The 13,218-nt window shown below is 41.5% G+C and overlaps 2 protein-coding genes across 5 annotated transcripts; both read left to right on the forward strand.

The window, feature by feature from the left end:
* Positions 1–115: 115 nt before the first annotated feature.
* hsd17b7 (hydroxysteroid (17-beta) dehydrogenase 7) lies at positions 116–6,388 on the forward strand. Its single transcript, XM_085399614.1, has 9 exons — positions 116–289; positions 520–726; positions 846–938; positions 1,077–1,191; positions 2,159–2,353; positions 2,466–2,579; positions 2,658–2,714; positions 2,793–2,891; positions 2,984–6,388. Exons 1-9 carry the CDS (start codon positions 255–257, stop codon positions 3,089–3,091), a joined length of 1,023 nt encoding a protein of 340 aa, XP_085255740.1. The 5' UTR covers positions 116–254; the 3' UTR covers positions 3,092–6,388.
* A 138-nt stretch (positions 6,389–6,526) lies between these two features.
* Positions 6,527–12,640, forward strand: serbp1a (SERPINE1 mRNA binding protein 1a). Of its 4 annotated transcripts, none has more exons than XM_085399610.1 (9): positions 6,527–6,889; positions 8,202–8,385; positions 9,006–9,146; positions 9,293–9,364; positions 9,583–9,657; positions 9,828–9,999; positions 10,626–10,670; positions 10,799–10,987; positions 11,297–12,640. In XM_085399610.1, exons 1-9 carry the CDS (start codon positions 6,634–6,636, stop codon positions 11,351–11,353), a joined length of 1,191 nt encoding a protein of 396 aa, XP_085255736.1. In that variant the 5' UTR covers positions 6,527–6,633; the 3' UTR covers positions 11,354–12,640. The 4 variants fall into 4 exon arrangements, with proteins under 4 accessions (XP_085255736.1, XP_085255737.1, XP_085255738.1 ...); XM_085399611.1 differs by having other exon boundaries at positions 9,831–9,999; XM_085399612.1 differs by having other exon boundaries at positions 9,296–9,364.
* Positions 12,641–13,218: the final 578 nt, after the last annotated feature.

Consider the following 13,218-nt stretch of genomic DNA (forward strand, 5'->3'; position numbering starts at 1 on the left):
TCTTATTCATGAACAGAGCTGAATATTTCATGCTGTGTCTGAGTGGGCTGTCCCTAAAGATGATCAGCTGACAACCATGTGGATCTTATTGGCGGAGTGCTGCTACAGCATCCAATCAGAACTCAGAGGTGGGGCGAAAACTGTTACTTCACAGATCAGGAAGTCATTCTTAGGACTCTGCACGGATCAACTGACTTAAAAGAACATTTGGCAGCAAATGTAGTTTTCTATATTGGCAGTTTGAAGTTAACAGGATGAATAAGGTGATTTTGGTAACAGGAGCCAATAGGTAATCACTGTTTTTGTTTTTTAAATGATAACCTTCAAATCAGGAAACTTTATATGTTCAGTGAACTTACTACTAGTTATATTACAAAAATGTTTGACTAAATGTCATTTTTGCAGTGAATTTAATCCACAGTATTAAACAGTAATACTGTAGTAAAGTATTGTTGTAAGTAGTAGTAGTAGTAGTAGTAGTAAATACTAGTAGTAATAGTAATATGGATTTCCCTGCAGTGGCATTGGCCTGGCACTGTGTGAGCGTCTCCTTTCAGTGGACACAGAGGGTCTCCAGCTTTGTCTGGCCTGCAGGAACATGCGCAGGGCTGAAGCTGCTCACTCAGCTCTCCTCACCTCTCACCCCAAAGCCCAGGTGGCCCTGCTGCAGGTGGACACCAGCAGCATCTCCTCCGTCATTAGTGCTGCACAGGAGGTCAAAAAGAGGTGGGAAGATGAACTCAGAAACACAGAAATCAAATCTGTACTTGATAAATCATCACTGATCACCAGTTATGCTGATAGTTCTTTATGTGCTATAGACAACCATTGTTTGTTATCTGCAGGTACGACCGGCTGGACTACCTTTACCTGAATGCAGGAATCATGCCAAATCCACGGTTTGATGTAAATGCCTTTTTCAAAGGCCTCTTTTCCAGGTAAACTAGTAACTCTAGATGTGCCTGAATCCTCAATTTTATCTACAGTGCATCACAGTTTCTTTATATTTCATCATCTTCAACTGTGTCCCATGCTGCATTTCTTTTGCCTCAAATTTCTATAAACCTGTATTGCAGAAATGTCATCACAATGTTTGCCACCGGTGAGGGCATTCTGACACAGCAGGATGGTGTTACCCCTGATGGCCTCCAGGAAGTTTTTATGACAAATCTCTTTGGTCACTTTCTTTTTGTGAGTCACTTTTGTAATTTGGTGTCTGAATAATCTTCATATTTTAGACAGATCTGCTCATAAAATATTGTACTGAGATGTGCTTTGTCATAGTTTTCTGAAGGAAGACTAATTGCTGGTCGGTTGTCCTTGATGAAACAAATATAGGTGATACTGGATCTGTCTGTCACTTAGCAACTATGCTCATTAAAAATTAACAGCACGTACTGCTCTAGCCATAAGGTCACAGCAGGTAATATTCTGCTCACTTTGCATTTTCGGCTAAATTGGGGCTGCCATCAAAGTAACCTTTTCAAAGTTCTTGTTTAAACTTTCAGCAATTATAAAACAGTCTTCAGTGCGCTGTTCACTCTCACTTTTAGTGAGAGTGAACAGTTTTGGTGGAATCTTCTTAAAATGCTCATTCAGTTTCTTTAAAATCTACATAGATTAGCCACAACATTAAAACCACTGCCAGGCAAAGAGAATAAGGCTGATTCGGCACTGGCATTTATGTGGAGATTAGTTTGGCACATTCCTCCCATAGAAATGTTTTTGTAGACCAAACAGAGACAGTAATGACACCCAAAACAGAACTGGCCTTCAACTGTAGGACTGTGCACATTGTCAAACCCCCAAAACTGCTTTCGAATGCTTAAAAGAACAGAGTCCAAGGCCTTCAAGATCAATAACTAGAACAAGCCCAGTCAACCCTACAGCCCACTGGACCCTAGGTTCCACTGCCCATACTATTTTGTTAAAGTTATTTTGGTTACTTATATAATATCAGCTGGTTTTAGTGTTATGTCAGATTGCTGCATAAGCATCCAGTTTAATATACAGATGTGTTTAAGTACATGCAGTAATCTCATCTGTTCTCACACAGTTCACCCAGTTACCTTGGGTTTAGCTTCTTTTTTGGACAAACTGCAGTGCAAGTTTTAATTTTATCTTTCTGTGATTTTGTGTCCTGCTTTTAATGATAAAGGTCAGGGAGCTGGAGCCAATGCTGTGCCGTGCAGGCCGGACCTCCCAGCTGGTCTGGACCTCCTCTAGTAATGCTCATCGTTCGGCCTTTAGTCTCGAAGACATTCAACATAAAAAAGGCACTCAGCCTTACAGCTCTTCCAAATATGCCTCTGACCTGCTCAGCCTCACACTCAACACACACTACAATAAACAGGTCAGCTCATGCACCTCACATGCCATGACTGACTCACACCAGAAATTGCATTTCTTTTTTTAAGCTCCTAATATTTTGATGAAAGTGACCCTGGTGCTCATTATTTTTTTAGGGTTTGTACTCATCTGTGATTTGTCCTGGTTTTGTGATGACCAATCTGACCTACAACATCCTGCCCTCCTTCCCAGCATTCCTCTGGACACTGTTTACGCCTATCTTCTGGCTTGTGAGTGACACAGTTGTTACAAATGCATAGTTGGGTGTTTGGCTCTATCTGAGATGTGTATTTCTTTCAAACTCACAGATAAGAATGTTCACAAACACTTTCACATTGACACCTTATAATGGAGCTGAAGTTCTGGTAAGTAAAACAGAAATTCACACTTCCAACACACAGTTCAGGTGAAATTCATGTTCTCAATTCTGTTCTTATTTTCAGTTTTGGTTATTTAAACAAAAGCCTGAATCGCTGGACCCATATGCAAAGTATCACAGCTTAACATCTGGGCTAGGGAACAACTACACACAGCCCCGTAAGGTACGGCGGGTAAAAATTTACATTAAAAACTAATGTTGAGTCAAAACAGTCTGTAATGTAGTTCCACATATGTCTTCTGTGTCTCTTCACAGATGGACATTGACTTGGAGACATCGGAGTCTTTGTATGAGAAATTACTGCAGCTAGAAAGAGAAGTAAGGAAGAAACTGAAGGACGAACAAAAGGAAAGCCCACCGTGATCCCCCAAATCCTGCAGGATCATCTTGATGCAGATCACCCAGTTCTTGATGGAAAACATTTTATTCCCGTCTCACAGGTCTCCTAGGAGGATTATGTGCTCTGGCTGTCAGAAAAATAACACACCTCTACCTGTCACAGCAACCTGCAAGGCTGAATTTTAAATGGGAACTGATGAGTGTGGTGCATGTTGTGACAGCACACATTTTCATCTAACAATACAAATAAGCACTGCCTGTTGCACTAATTCTTATTCAGAGACTTAACAAATTATCAGAACCTACTAACACAGCTACTAACACAGTTTTGGAGTCTAAATACACAGAAATAAATGTGATCACCACTATGCATTTTCTCCACTTTCTCCAATCTGGTTGTTAATCCCATGGTCCTCACGGCAAAACGCAGTGCAGTCTGACAGCAGACTATCTGTGTCTTCCCAAAAGTTGATATAGGTACTTCGTGTGAGCCTCTCGGCGGTGTACGGAGGTGCCGGCAGGTGCGCACAAGCGCTCTCGAAATACCTCTCCGGAGGATCTGGGGCAGAAACCCAGCAGCCATCTCCGTGTTCCGTTGTTTGGTCTCCAGTCTCGCACTCCTCCTCTGCTCCGCTCAGTTTCGGATTGCAAAAAGCCCAAACCATCCCGCAGAAATAGATGAAAAACGTGCCCATGACCATAATCATGAGCGCGTAGGACTCTATCATAGCTTTGGTGACTGCGGACGTCATTTTGCGCATATGCAGGAGTTACTGAACGGACTACCGAAAGTCTGGTCGCGAGGGGGAAGTCAGCAAAAGTGGCATCACCGTTCGAGCTGGACCACTCAGAAACGCGAGACAGATATAGGAAGAAAAAAAATTCCCGGACGATTTAAAGTCGACTATTATGGGAGTTTTTAAGATTCTCAAAATTTCGATATAAACAGTTACTGTTTTTTTGTTTTTTTAAGACTACCGAGGAGAACCAGCAACAAAACATCAAGCTTCTGTTTAATGTGTGGTCTTGCTTTGTGTTCGGTTGTCTTTTCAGCCACTCACAGTATTACATATGCCTATTTAATATTTGCTTATTGGCTACAGGGTATATATATATATATATAATCATACATGAAGCACAACCAAGTTTCCAACTACCACGTGGCACTGCAAAATATAAATGCACATAAAAGTGCAGGAATTTAGAGATCATTTATAACGTGTTTGTTTAATGAAAATATTACAGACAAGACAACATATTAAATGTTGAAACTGGAGAATATTTTTTAAGGTATAGGTTGTTATTTTTAATTTAATCCCAGCAACACATTAAATAAGACTGAGACTGGTGCATGTGTTTAGTCTTACATCATACTAAAACTCTAAATGTTTTCATTTTCTTGATGATGCATGATGCTCAACTACTCACTGTCTCCTTATTAATGTGTCCGTTTCTCAATTTCCAAGTAAACAAATACAATATATCAGAACCAGAAACATGGTGGTGAAAATAACTCATTCTGTGCTGTGGAACAGCTGCTGATTAAAAGAAAATGTCACAAAAATGTTGCAGATCATCAAATGCATTTTATTAGACAAAGATAATCTCAGTGAATACAAAATGCTGTTTTTAAATGATCATTTCATTTATTAAGGGTTATCCAAACATTCCTGCGCCCATGTGAAAAATTAATTAGTCTCCTTGTTAAATCATGAACTAACTTTCTTTAACCACATTTTTTTGTAAAGCTGAGTTCATTTTCACCAACCACACCCAAGCGGGATTATCAGGCCTGTTGAATCACTTAAACAGAACCTGTCTGACAAAGCGAAGTAGGCTAAAAGATTTCAAAAAACAGCACAACATACCACAAATTAAAGAAACTCAGGAGCAGCTGAGAAACAAAGTCACTGACATCTATCAGTCTTGAAAGTCTTGGAAAACCATCTCTATGTCTTTGAGACTCCAACAAACCACAAAGGGACCCATTTTCCATAAATGGATACAACTTGGAACAGTGATTACTTTTAAAATTGAGCTTTTCCTTCCCACTTTTCCTTCTCAATGTCAAAAACATTTCAGTGATCTCCAAGATTTCAAGAGTCAAATATGGTGGTGGTAGTGTGATGGTCTGGAGCAACTTTCCTGCTTCTGGACCTGGATCACTTGTCCTAACTGATGGAATCATAAATGCTGCTCTCTACCAAACAGTCTTAAGGGAGAATGTCTGACCATCAGTTTATGTTCTGAAGCTCAAGAACATTTGGGTTATGCAGCAGAACAATCTGAAAACCATTAGCAAATATACTACTTGAATAGCTCAACTAAACAAGAACAAAATGAAGGTTTTGTCAAAATCTGGACTTAAATCTGATTGCATTTTGTTTTGCCATGACCTTAAAGAACATACACATAAGGTCAGGCCATTTATGCCTGAAAACCCTCCGATGTGACTGAATCGAAACAATTTTGCAAAGAGGGTTGGGCCACATGTCCTCCACAGCGTTCTGAAACACTTATTGCCAGTTATCACAAGCGCTTGATTTTGGTTCTTGCTGCAAAGGGTGGCACAACCAGCTATTAGGTCCAGGGGGTAATTACCTTTTCACACAGGACCAGGTTTATTTGCATAGCTTTCTTAGACTAATACAATAAAACATCATTTTAAACTGATTTTTATATTCACTTGTGTTATGTTTGTGTAAAAATTTTTTTTTGATGATCTGAAACATGCAAGTGTGACAGATACGCAAAAAAATAAGTGATCAGGAAGCAGAAAAATAATTTTTAATTGTAGCCCTGTGTTACAGTCTTAAACCACCACAATGCATTTTTGTATAGCACTGTTTGCAGGTTTCCTCACCTACATCAGGCAGTGCTGATAAAGCTATCTCTAAATACAAATGTGAAGTGCTGTTTATACTTGCAGTAGGCTACTTGCCAGCTTTAAATGGGGGCTAGGCCCCGATATTGTGCGAATGCTTGTTCTGAGCTGTACTAACATACCTATACTCTGTATATTAACTCTACCGTAAACTTAAACTTTAACAATTTAAGTGAAATCTTTGACCACTTCCTTTTGTTTTCCAACAAAACTATAGTGCCTCTATTAAGAGGAGCACCTGCTGTTTCCCTTCGAGATATGTGAGGCAATATATAATAAGCCTGACCAAATATTTGGGCCCTCATTAGTGTGGAAACCAGTCTGCAGTGCTTTTCAAGACAGTTTCGAGGACTGGGGACATTTCTGAAAAGTCAAAACAAGAGCACGCAGTGTAAATGAGGGCACTCATGCTTTATTTTACAGACTACACCGGATAGCAACACTAGCCCCTCTTGCATTGTGGGTAAACGAGTTTCTTCAATTGCCTATCAGTAACCCAGTCTAGTGATTTGATCGTCCAAAGAAACTACACACCCCACCCGCGCCAACCCAGAGGTCCCGGATGTCTATCGCGCCGGAAGAGAAGACGGTCCTTTCCCAGCCATCTTGTGGCTTCACCTAGCGAAGTGCTCGCACCAAGCCTCGTAGAATCGGAGGAAAATCCTGCTGAAGGGGCGCCATCATGCCCGGACAAATGCAAGAAGGTTTTGGCTGTGCCATAACCAATCGGTTCGACCAGTTATTTGACGACGAGTCGGATCCGTTTGAGCTGCTGAAGCAAGCCGAAGTAAAGAAGAAGAAGGAGGCTTCTGCCCCTGGTGCCGCCAAGACTGCAGCCCAGGCTGCCAAGCAGCCTAAAAAGGAGTCTCAGAAAGAGAGAAAGACCCCCTTGACCGATAAGAAGGAGGAGACCCAGGCCGTCCCGCTCAAGAAAGATGGTAAAATATAATTTTCACGTTTCATGTCTCGCACAGTTAAAGCAGATGCTTAACATTGAGCTAACAGGCTAAGCTGCTTGATTACTAGCTAGCAATGGTTCACAAGCCACCCTCCCCGTGACATGCGGTCCACATGGCTGTTGTGTGCCCCTGCTGGCTGTCATTTACCCGAACAATGACATTTAAACAAACGTGTTCTGCAGTGGGATCCGTTGGGCTTAAAAAATTTGCTGCCCGACGTGTTTTGGCTTGCCCTCCCCCCTCCAGTGGGCCTTGTTGAGCGGGTAGAACCTGAAAGCCTGACTGGCCGGGGGTGTATCTCCGGGTTTATACGTTTATGCTTGCCACGATGGGCTTCCAGAGACCCCCACTTGTGGCTGAGCTGACCCAGAAAGCAGTTTTTAGGAAGCAGTTAATTATTTTAAAAATAAAAGAAAAATATCTTTCTGTATATTAATGGCAGGCGCTTTAAGGAGAAGGAAGTTTAGCACGTGCAATGATTGAAGTAACGTAATATGAGTACATGTGTACGCTCGTGGCGGATCGGCAGGTGGATTGGACCTCGGAGCCTGCACTGCTCTCGCGCGGATGAACCTCGTGGTTGTAGTGTGGGGCGTGTTAAAGCACAGGCTCTTAACCCGCCACTTCCCATTGGCACATAATGCAGCCGCGATGCACGCGGTCGACGTACATTCACAGCGCTTGTATCTCCGGTTTCCATTTCCCCCCAGATATTTAATTGTCATATATAACATCATGTATAGTTAACAAGTCATTCAATATATTTTTGTTTTACAACTTGTTTGTCTTAAATTTTCCAGCGTCAGGATTTGACCTAGTTCCAGGAGGTTAGTTTGCCATTATCTTCACTTCAGGCTGCCAAGTAGGCTCATATCTGTTTGCAAGAGAGAAGATGAGACAGGTGCGCTGACTATGGTGCAACCAGCTGCTCCTGTGTAGTGGTGGATGTCTATTTTGGTAGCTGGTGAGTTAAGCAATGGGTGGGTGGTGTTGTGTCACACTGGGTCAGTGGCAGTTAGATGGGCCATACAGGGTTAAACACTGTGTAGGTGTTAATTCACATGGCTGGCCTGTGAAAGGAAGGAGTAACGAGTGATTAAGTTATCAGATGGCTTTCCAGGTTAGAAAACAAAAGTAGGTCAACTTCCTTTGCATGTTAATTGGAATTATTTGCTCCACTTAAACACAACAAACACATCTTCTTTGTCTTTTATCACACTCGACATTTGGTCCCAATCTGTCACTTTCACTGCTAATGGTCATCTGATCCTCCTGTTGTGGTCAATCCTAGGTGCTGGAATGAGGAGGATGGGCCGGAAGCCGGAGGGTGAGGGGTCCAGACCCCAGGGCGGCCAGGGAGAAGGACGCCCCGCAACAGACAGACGGCCAGCGGACAGGCGGCCACCTCGCCGCTTCGAGAGGCCTGCTGGCGACTCTGGCGAGAAGCCTGAGGGTGGTGAATTTTCAGTGGAGAAGTGAGTTTATTTTCTGAGCAGACTAATTTCCAACAGGGTGTCTTCTGCTTTCACAAAATAGTTGTCATTATTGGGTGGGACTACAACTGTTTAGGCGTTTTTTACCATGATAAGAGACTGTAGTCTTGCCCAAACTGCGGCAGGCACATATATTTTATTGTCACAAAAATCTGTGTAGGAAACTGAAAAAAATAAAGTCATCTGCAAATCAACTTTTAAGTAGCTACTATCAGGATTTTTATGAACCTTTTAAAAAAAATCAGTTGTATGTGCAGTCCCACTCAGTTGTATGGAGTCTTACAGGGAGCTTTAGGTCATTGCTCAGCTGATTGATTCACTTTCATATTCTCAGTTTTTGTTTACAGCAGGCAGCAGGAAAAGGAAAAACAACAAAAAAACCAAGCAAACAGAAAGCTTAGCACCAAGCAGTAGACACAGTTAGCTGTTCAGGACTCCCTCAGGAGTTTGTAGAAACCAAAACCGGAGATAAGAGTGTTATGTTGTAATGGTGAAAACTTGTTTTTACTGCCCCCAACTGGACAATAAAAATGTTTTCCCCATTGGCTAAGGACCTTGGCCAGACTGTGATTGTAACAGTTGTTCTGCATTAATTTCTTTAGGCCCGTCAGCGACAGGCCAATGAGGGGACGTGGTGGCGGTAGGGGAGGCCGCGGAGGCAGGGGTCGCGGCATGGGTCGCAGCGATGGCTTTGATTCCCGAGGAAAACGTGAATTTGATCGGCACAGCGGCAGTGACAAATCGTAAGTAATATATATTTTTTTTCCGCTCACTGTTCTTATATATCGCTTCATTGAAATACCCTTAATGCATCTGGTTTTAAGACCTTTGTGTGTGTTGTGATGCAGTGATCATGTTATGATCCTGGCTAATCCAGATGTTGTTTCAGTAGTTTGAAAGGAGAAGAGAAGCGTGGTGGAAGTGGATCTCACAACTGGGGCACCGTTAAGGATGAACTGAAGTAAGTTCTTACTTTAGGAACAGAAGAAACTTCTGTGATAGTTAAATAACACCTTTACGCTTTGATAGCGATAACTCTCTCGTCTGCAAGAGATACATTAAATGATCTATTAGTATGCCATTCTTAGGTGACACATGTGCTGTTCTGGGTAAAGCTTACTAAAATTGATGCATGCAGAGCAATCCTCATTTTCATGGCTTCCCTGCCCCTCCTTGCAGTGAGCTTGACCAATCAAACGTCACTGAAGAAAACCCTGAAGGAGAGGAGCATCCAGCTGCCGACTCTGAGAACAAGTAATTTTTTTCACCTTGCTGTGTTCCTCAATGAGACTTCACTTTCACTGTGAAAAGATTCACAACTTTTGATGTGCATTTTGTAGCCACACATGCACATCCATACTAAATCAGTTACACTGAAAGACAGTGTTATTAATTCTAACGCTTATCTGGGTGTGTTCATGTTGAAGGGAGAATGAGGTTGAAGAAGTGAAGGAAGAAGGCCCCAAGGAGATGACTCTGGATGAATGGAAGGCCATGCAGGACAAGGACCGCGCCAAGGTAGAATTCAACATCCGCAAGCCCAACGAGGGAGCTGATTGGAACAAAGGATTTGTGCTCCACAAGTCCAAGGCAGAAGTGAGTAAAAACAAAAGGTCTGCTCTCGGTTGGAGAAATTATTTGTTGCTACATTTTAACAGGTATCCAGTATTCAAGAATTATTCTTCCAATGTAGTATATTGACACTTCCAAAATAGGTGAGACAACAGCTTAGCCAGGAATTAGGGAAGATTATGGAAACTCCCATGTGTTGGAGGTTATGTTAAATATTCTTTCTCCGTGAGATGAAACTGACTTTAATAGTGTTGCACCGGTGCAAAAGGTTTTCATGGCTGCACTTCAAAGTCAGAACTTCAACATAGAACAGGAAGTAGTTGTACTTATCAGACAATGATGCAAGTTTTATTTTTGCAATATGCCTTTAAAAGAAAAAGTGAATCGGAGTGTTGTGCAAAATTGTATTAGCCAGTATTCACTTTCTAAGGCAGTACTCCATCATAGGATTTTCAGTCAATGTGCAGAACATGTCACTAAAACTGGGTTTCACATTATAGGTGTGAGTCATAAATTTTTAACGGGAATCGACAGGATGTTTTTATATTAACTGTATTATCTTATTAAGAGATTTGAATTTGTTGGTGGAAGCACATTATTTTGATCAGTGTGTTAATGTTGGCTTGTGTCTTTGTACCTGTCCACTGCAGGATAAGAAGGGTGATCTGATTGAACCTGAGGTTGATGAGCCGAAGGTAAAATTTCTACAGTTGCATGTACTCTGAGTATATGAAATCCAGACATGCATGCTAGCAGAACATTTATGTTGCAGATATACCAAAACAATAAAACTTAATTTTTAACCCTTGTTTTTGTAATTTAGGGAGATGATGAGCACCATTGCAGGAAGCCAGCCAATGACATTACGTCACAGCTGGAGATCAACTTTGGAGACCTGGGCCGTCCGGGCCGTGGACGTGGTGGACCACGTGGTGGCCGTGGAGGTGGAGGTGGAGGTGGTCGTGGCCGCGGCGAAGCCACCAGGCCAATGCGTGGTGGAAGGTCTGACAAGGTATGGGGCATTAAGCACAGCTTAGTTGCTGTTATATCAGCAACAACCAGGTTTATGCGCAGGAAGTTGGGATGCACAACACGAAATGTTTAAATTACCAGTGATTCTGATATTTGCTCTTTTTGTCATATAGAACGTCCTTTTTTATAGAAGTTGTACAGCCCTTCATTTAAAGAACAGATTGCCCTCTGCTGTTAAATCATTTTACGACTGATGGCAGTCAATTTATTTCTGTATTATTGCAGTGGACCATTTCCATTAATCAGTCATCTTTTCTAACTTGTACTTGTTGTCCACCTTTTCTAACAGTCATCTACGTCTGTGCCAAACGTGGACGACCCAGAGGCCTTCCCAGCCCTGGCTTAAGCCATGGTTGCTAATCCTCAGGCCTACAGGAGCCTCCTGAGCACCTCCACTACGAGGCTTGCATGTTCCTGGATCCTTCAGCAGAGTGAACCAATGGAGAAGACTGTCATTTACTATGACACTCAATGTGAGGACTGAGTTTTACCCAATAAAAACAAAACGAAGATGGAAAAAAAAAACAGAAATTAACAAAAAAAACAAAAAAATAAAAGGACTTCTTGCTACTCTGGAGCAACTTATTGGTAGAGGTTTTGTACTTGGAAACAAAGTAGCAGGGATGTTTTCATACAGTATTTTTTTCAGAGGTTATGCATTGTCCATTGATAAATTTTTGTAATTGCTGCTTGAAAATATGCATTTTGAAAGAGTATCTTTAGTGTGGTGTGTGCCATTGCTTTCTCGCTTTAAACTAGGCACTGTGGAGCTCCAACCCAAGCTCGTAAGCTCTGACACACCAGGTATTTCAGATGACGTTACAGCTTCAGTCATTGAGATTTATGGATTTTTTTTTCTTTACCACTGGGATATTGTTTTATATTTTGTACAGGAGGTCTATTCTTGTATGATCTTCAGCCTGTAAATCGTAACTATTTTCATAGATTCTTTCAGAGACTGTATTTCACATGGTGCAAATAGGATGCACCTTGATCTTTGGTCAAAAGGTGCTACCTATCTTTGAATGCATTGATGAAATGGCGCCTAAATCTGAATTTAAGGTTCTTTTTGTACTGAAGATGTTTTGAAGGAGTAACATTAGGTCATTTTGGAGGAGCACGCTGGTGATGACTCTTAAATTTGCGCTGATCATGAAACTTTGGTCAGGTGAATTTATTAGCTCAAAGATATTTCACATTTTCTCGTTACTTGTTATTTGAAGTGCAATCCTTGGTCTAATGCATCTTCCTCCTTGCCCATTTCATCTTTGATCACTGGCCATGTGCGAGTCAATTAATGCCTTTCTTTTTACTTTAGAGCGATAAGGGGAGGAAGTGTTTTTACACAGTTGAGATTTGACCTTCTCCAACTGTTTACACACTCCACTCTGGTATCCTTTTACAGATGTAAACTCAGCCCAGCTTCAGTTTGTTTCTGCAGTCTGTTCTGTGCTGATATTTTCCTCCACTGTTGACTTGCCCTGTAGCTTCCACAGTGGCACCACTGCATAATTGCTCTGAAAGAAATACAGTTGTCCATTGTGTGGAACAACAGAAGTTCTCTACAAATGTGTGAATTCTAGCCCTGCTATTGGAGACCTCTGTCGGTAAATAAAGGTGGTCGATAAATTTTTTTGCATTGTCTTTTCTTTTTTTTTGTCCTGCCTGCACAAAGGCACTATTATTTTACGCTTTTGCTGTACATTTCTTTTAAATTCCCTTTTGACCGCATCACTTTTTAAATGTATGCTACCACTGTGTTCAATTAGGGGGACCTGTTATGATATCTAGCTGTTTTTTCACCTTGCCCTACTAGGCTAGTGTTGCATTATTACTCTAGTCATTTGACTTGCGCTGGACCTTAGTGTAGCCCCTCAGTTTTCTGAAACAACCTGATTTCTTCACTCCTTTAGGCCAGTTTTGTCCTGAAGGTTGGCTTTTGCAAACAAAAGATGTGAACAAATTGGCTGCCTGTGCACAGACCCAGCGTGGTGTCTGGGATAATCATTTGATGCTAATTTGCTGAGATGAAGCCAGAAGTCCTTATAGTTTGAAACCAAACATGTAGATCAGATTGCATCCTGTATTTTTGGCTCTGGAGTTACTATTACATAGAGAAACATTTTTAAAACCCTGACCATGTTTGAAATGAGTTTGTAGAGAGATACTTTACTTGTCCCTGAAGGGAAATTGTTGCTACTGCTTTTAAAG

The sequence above is a fragment of the Rhamphochromis longiceps genome, linkage group LG23, assembly GCF_057381845.1.
Source record: "Rhamphochromis longiceps isolate RC_006_pf linkage group LG23, R_longiceps_female_GT1.1, whole genome shotgun sequence".
NCBI lineage: Eukaryota > Metazoa > Chordata > Actinopteri > Cichliformes > Cichlidae > Rhamphochromis > Rhamphochromis longiceps.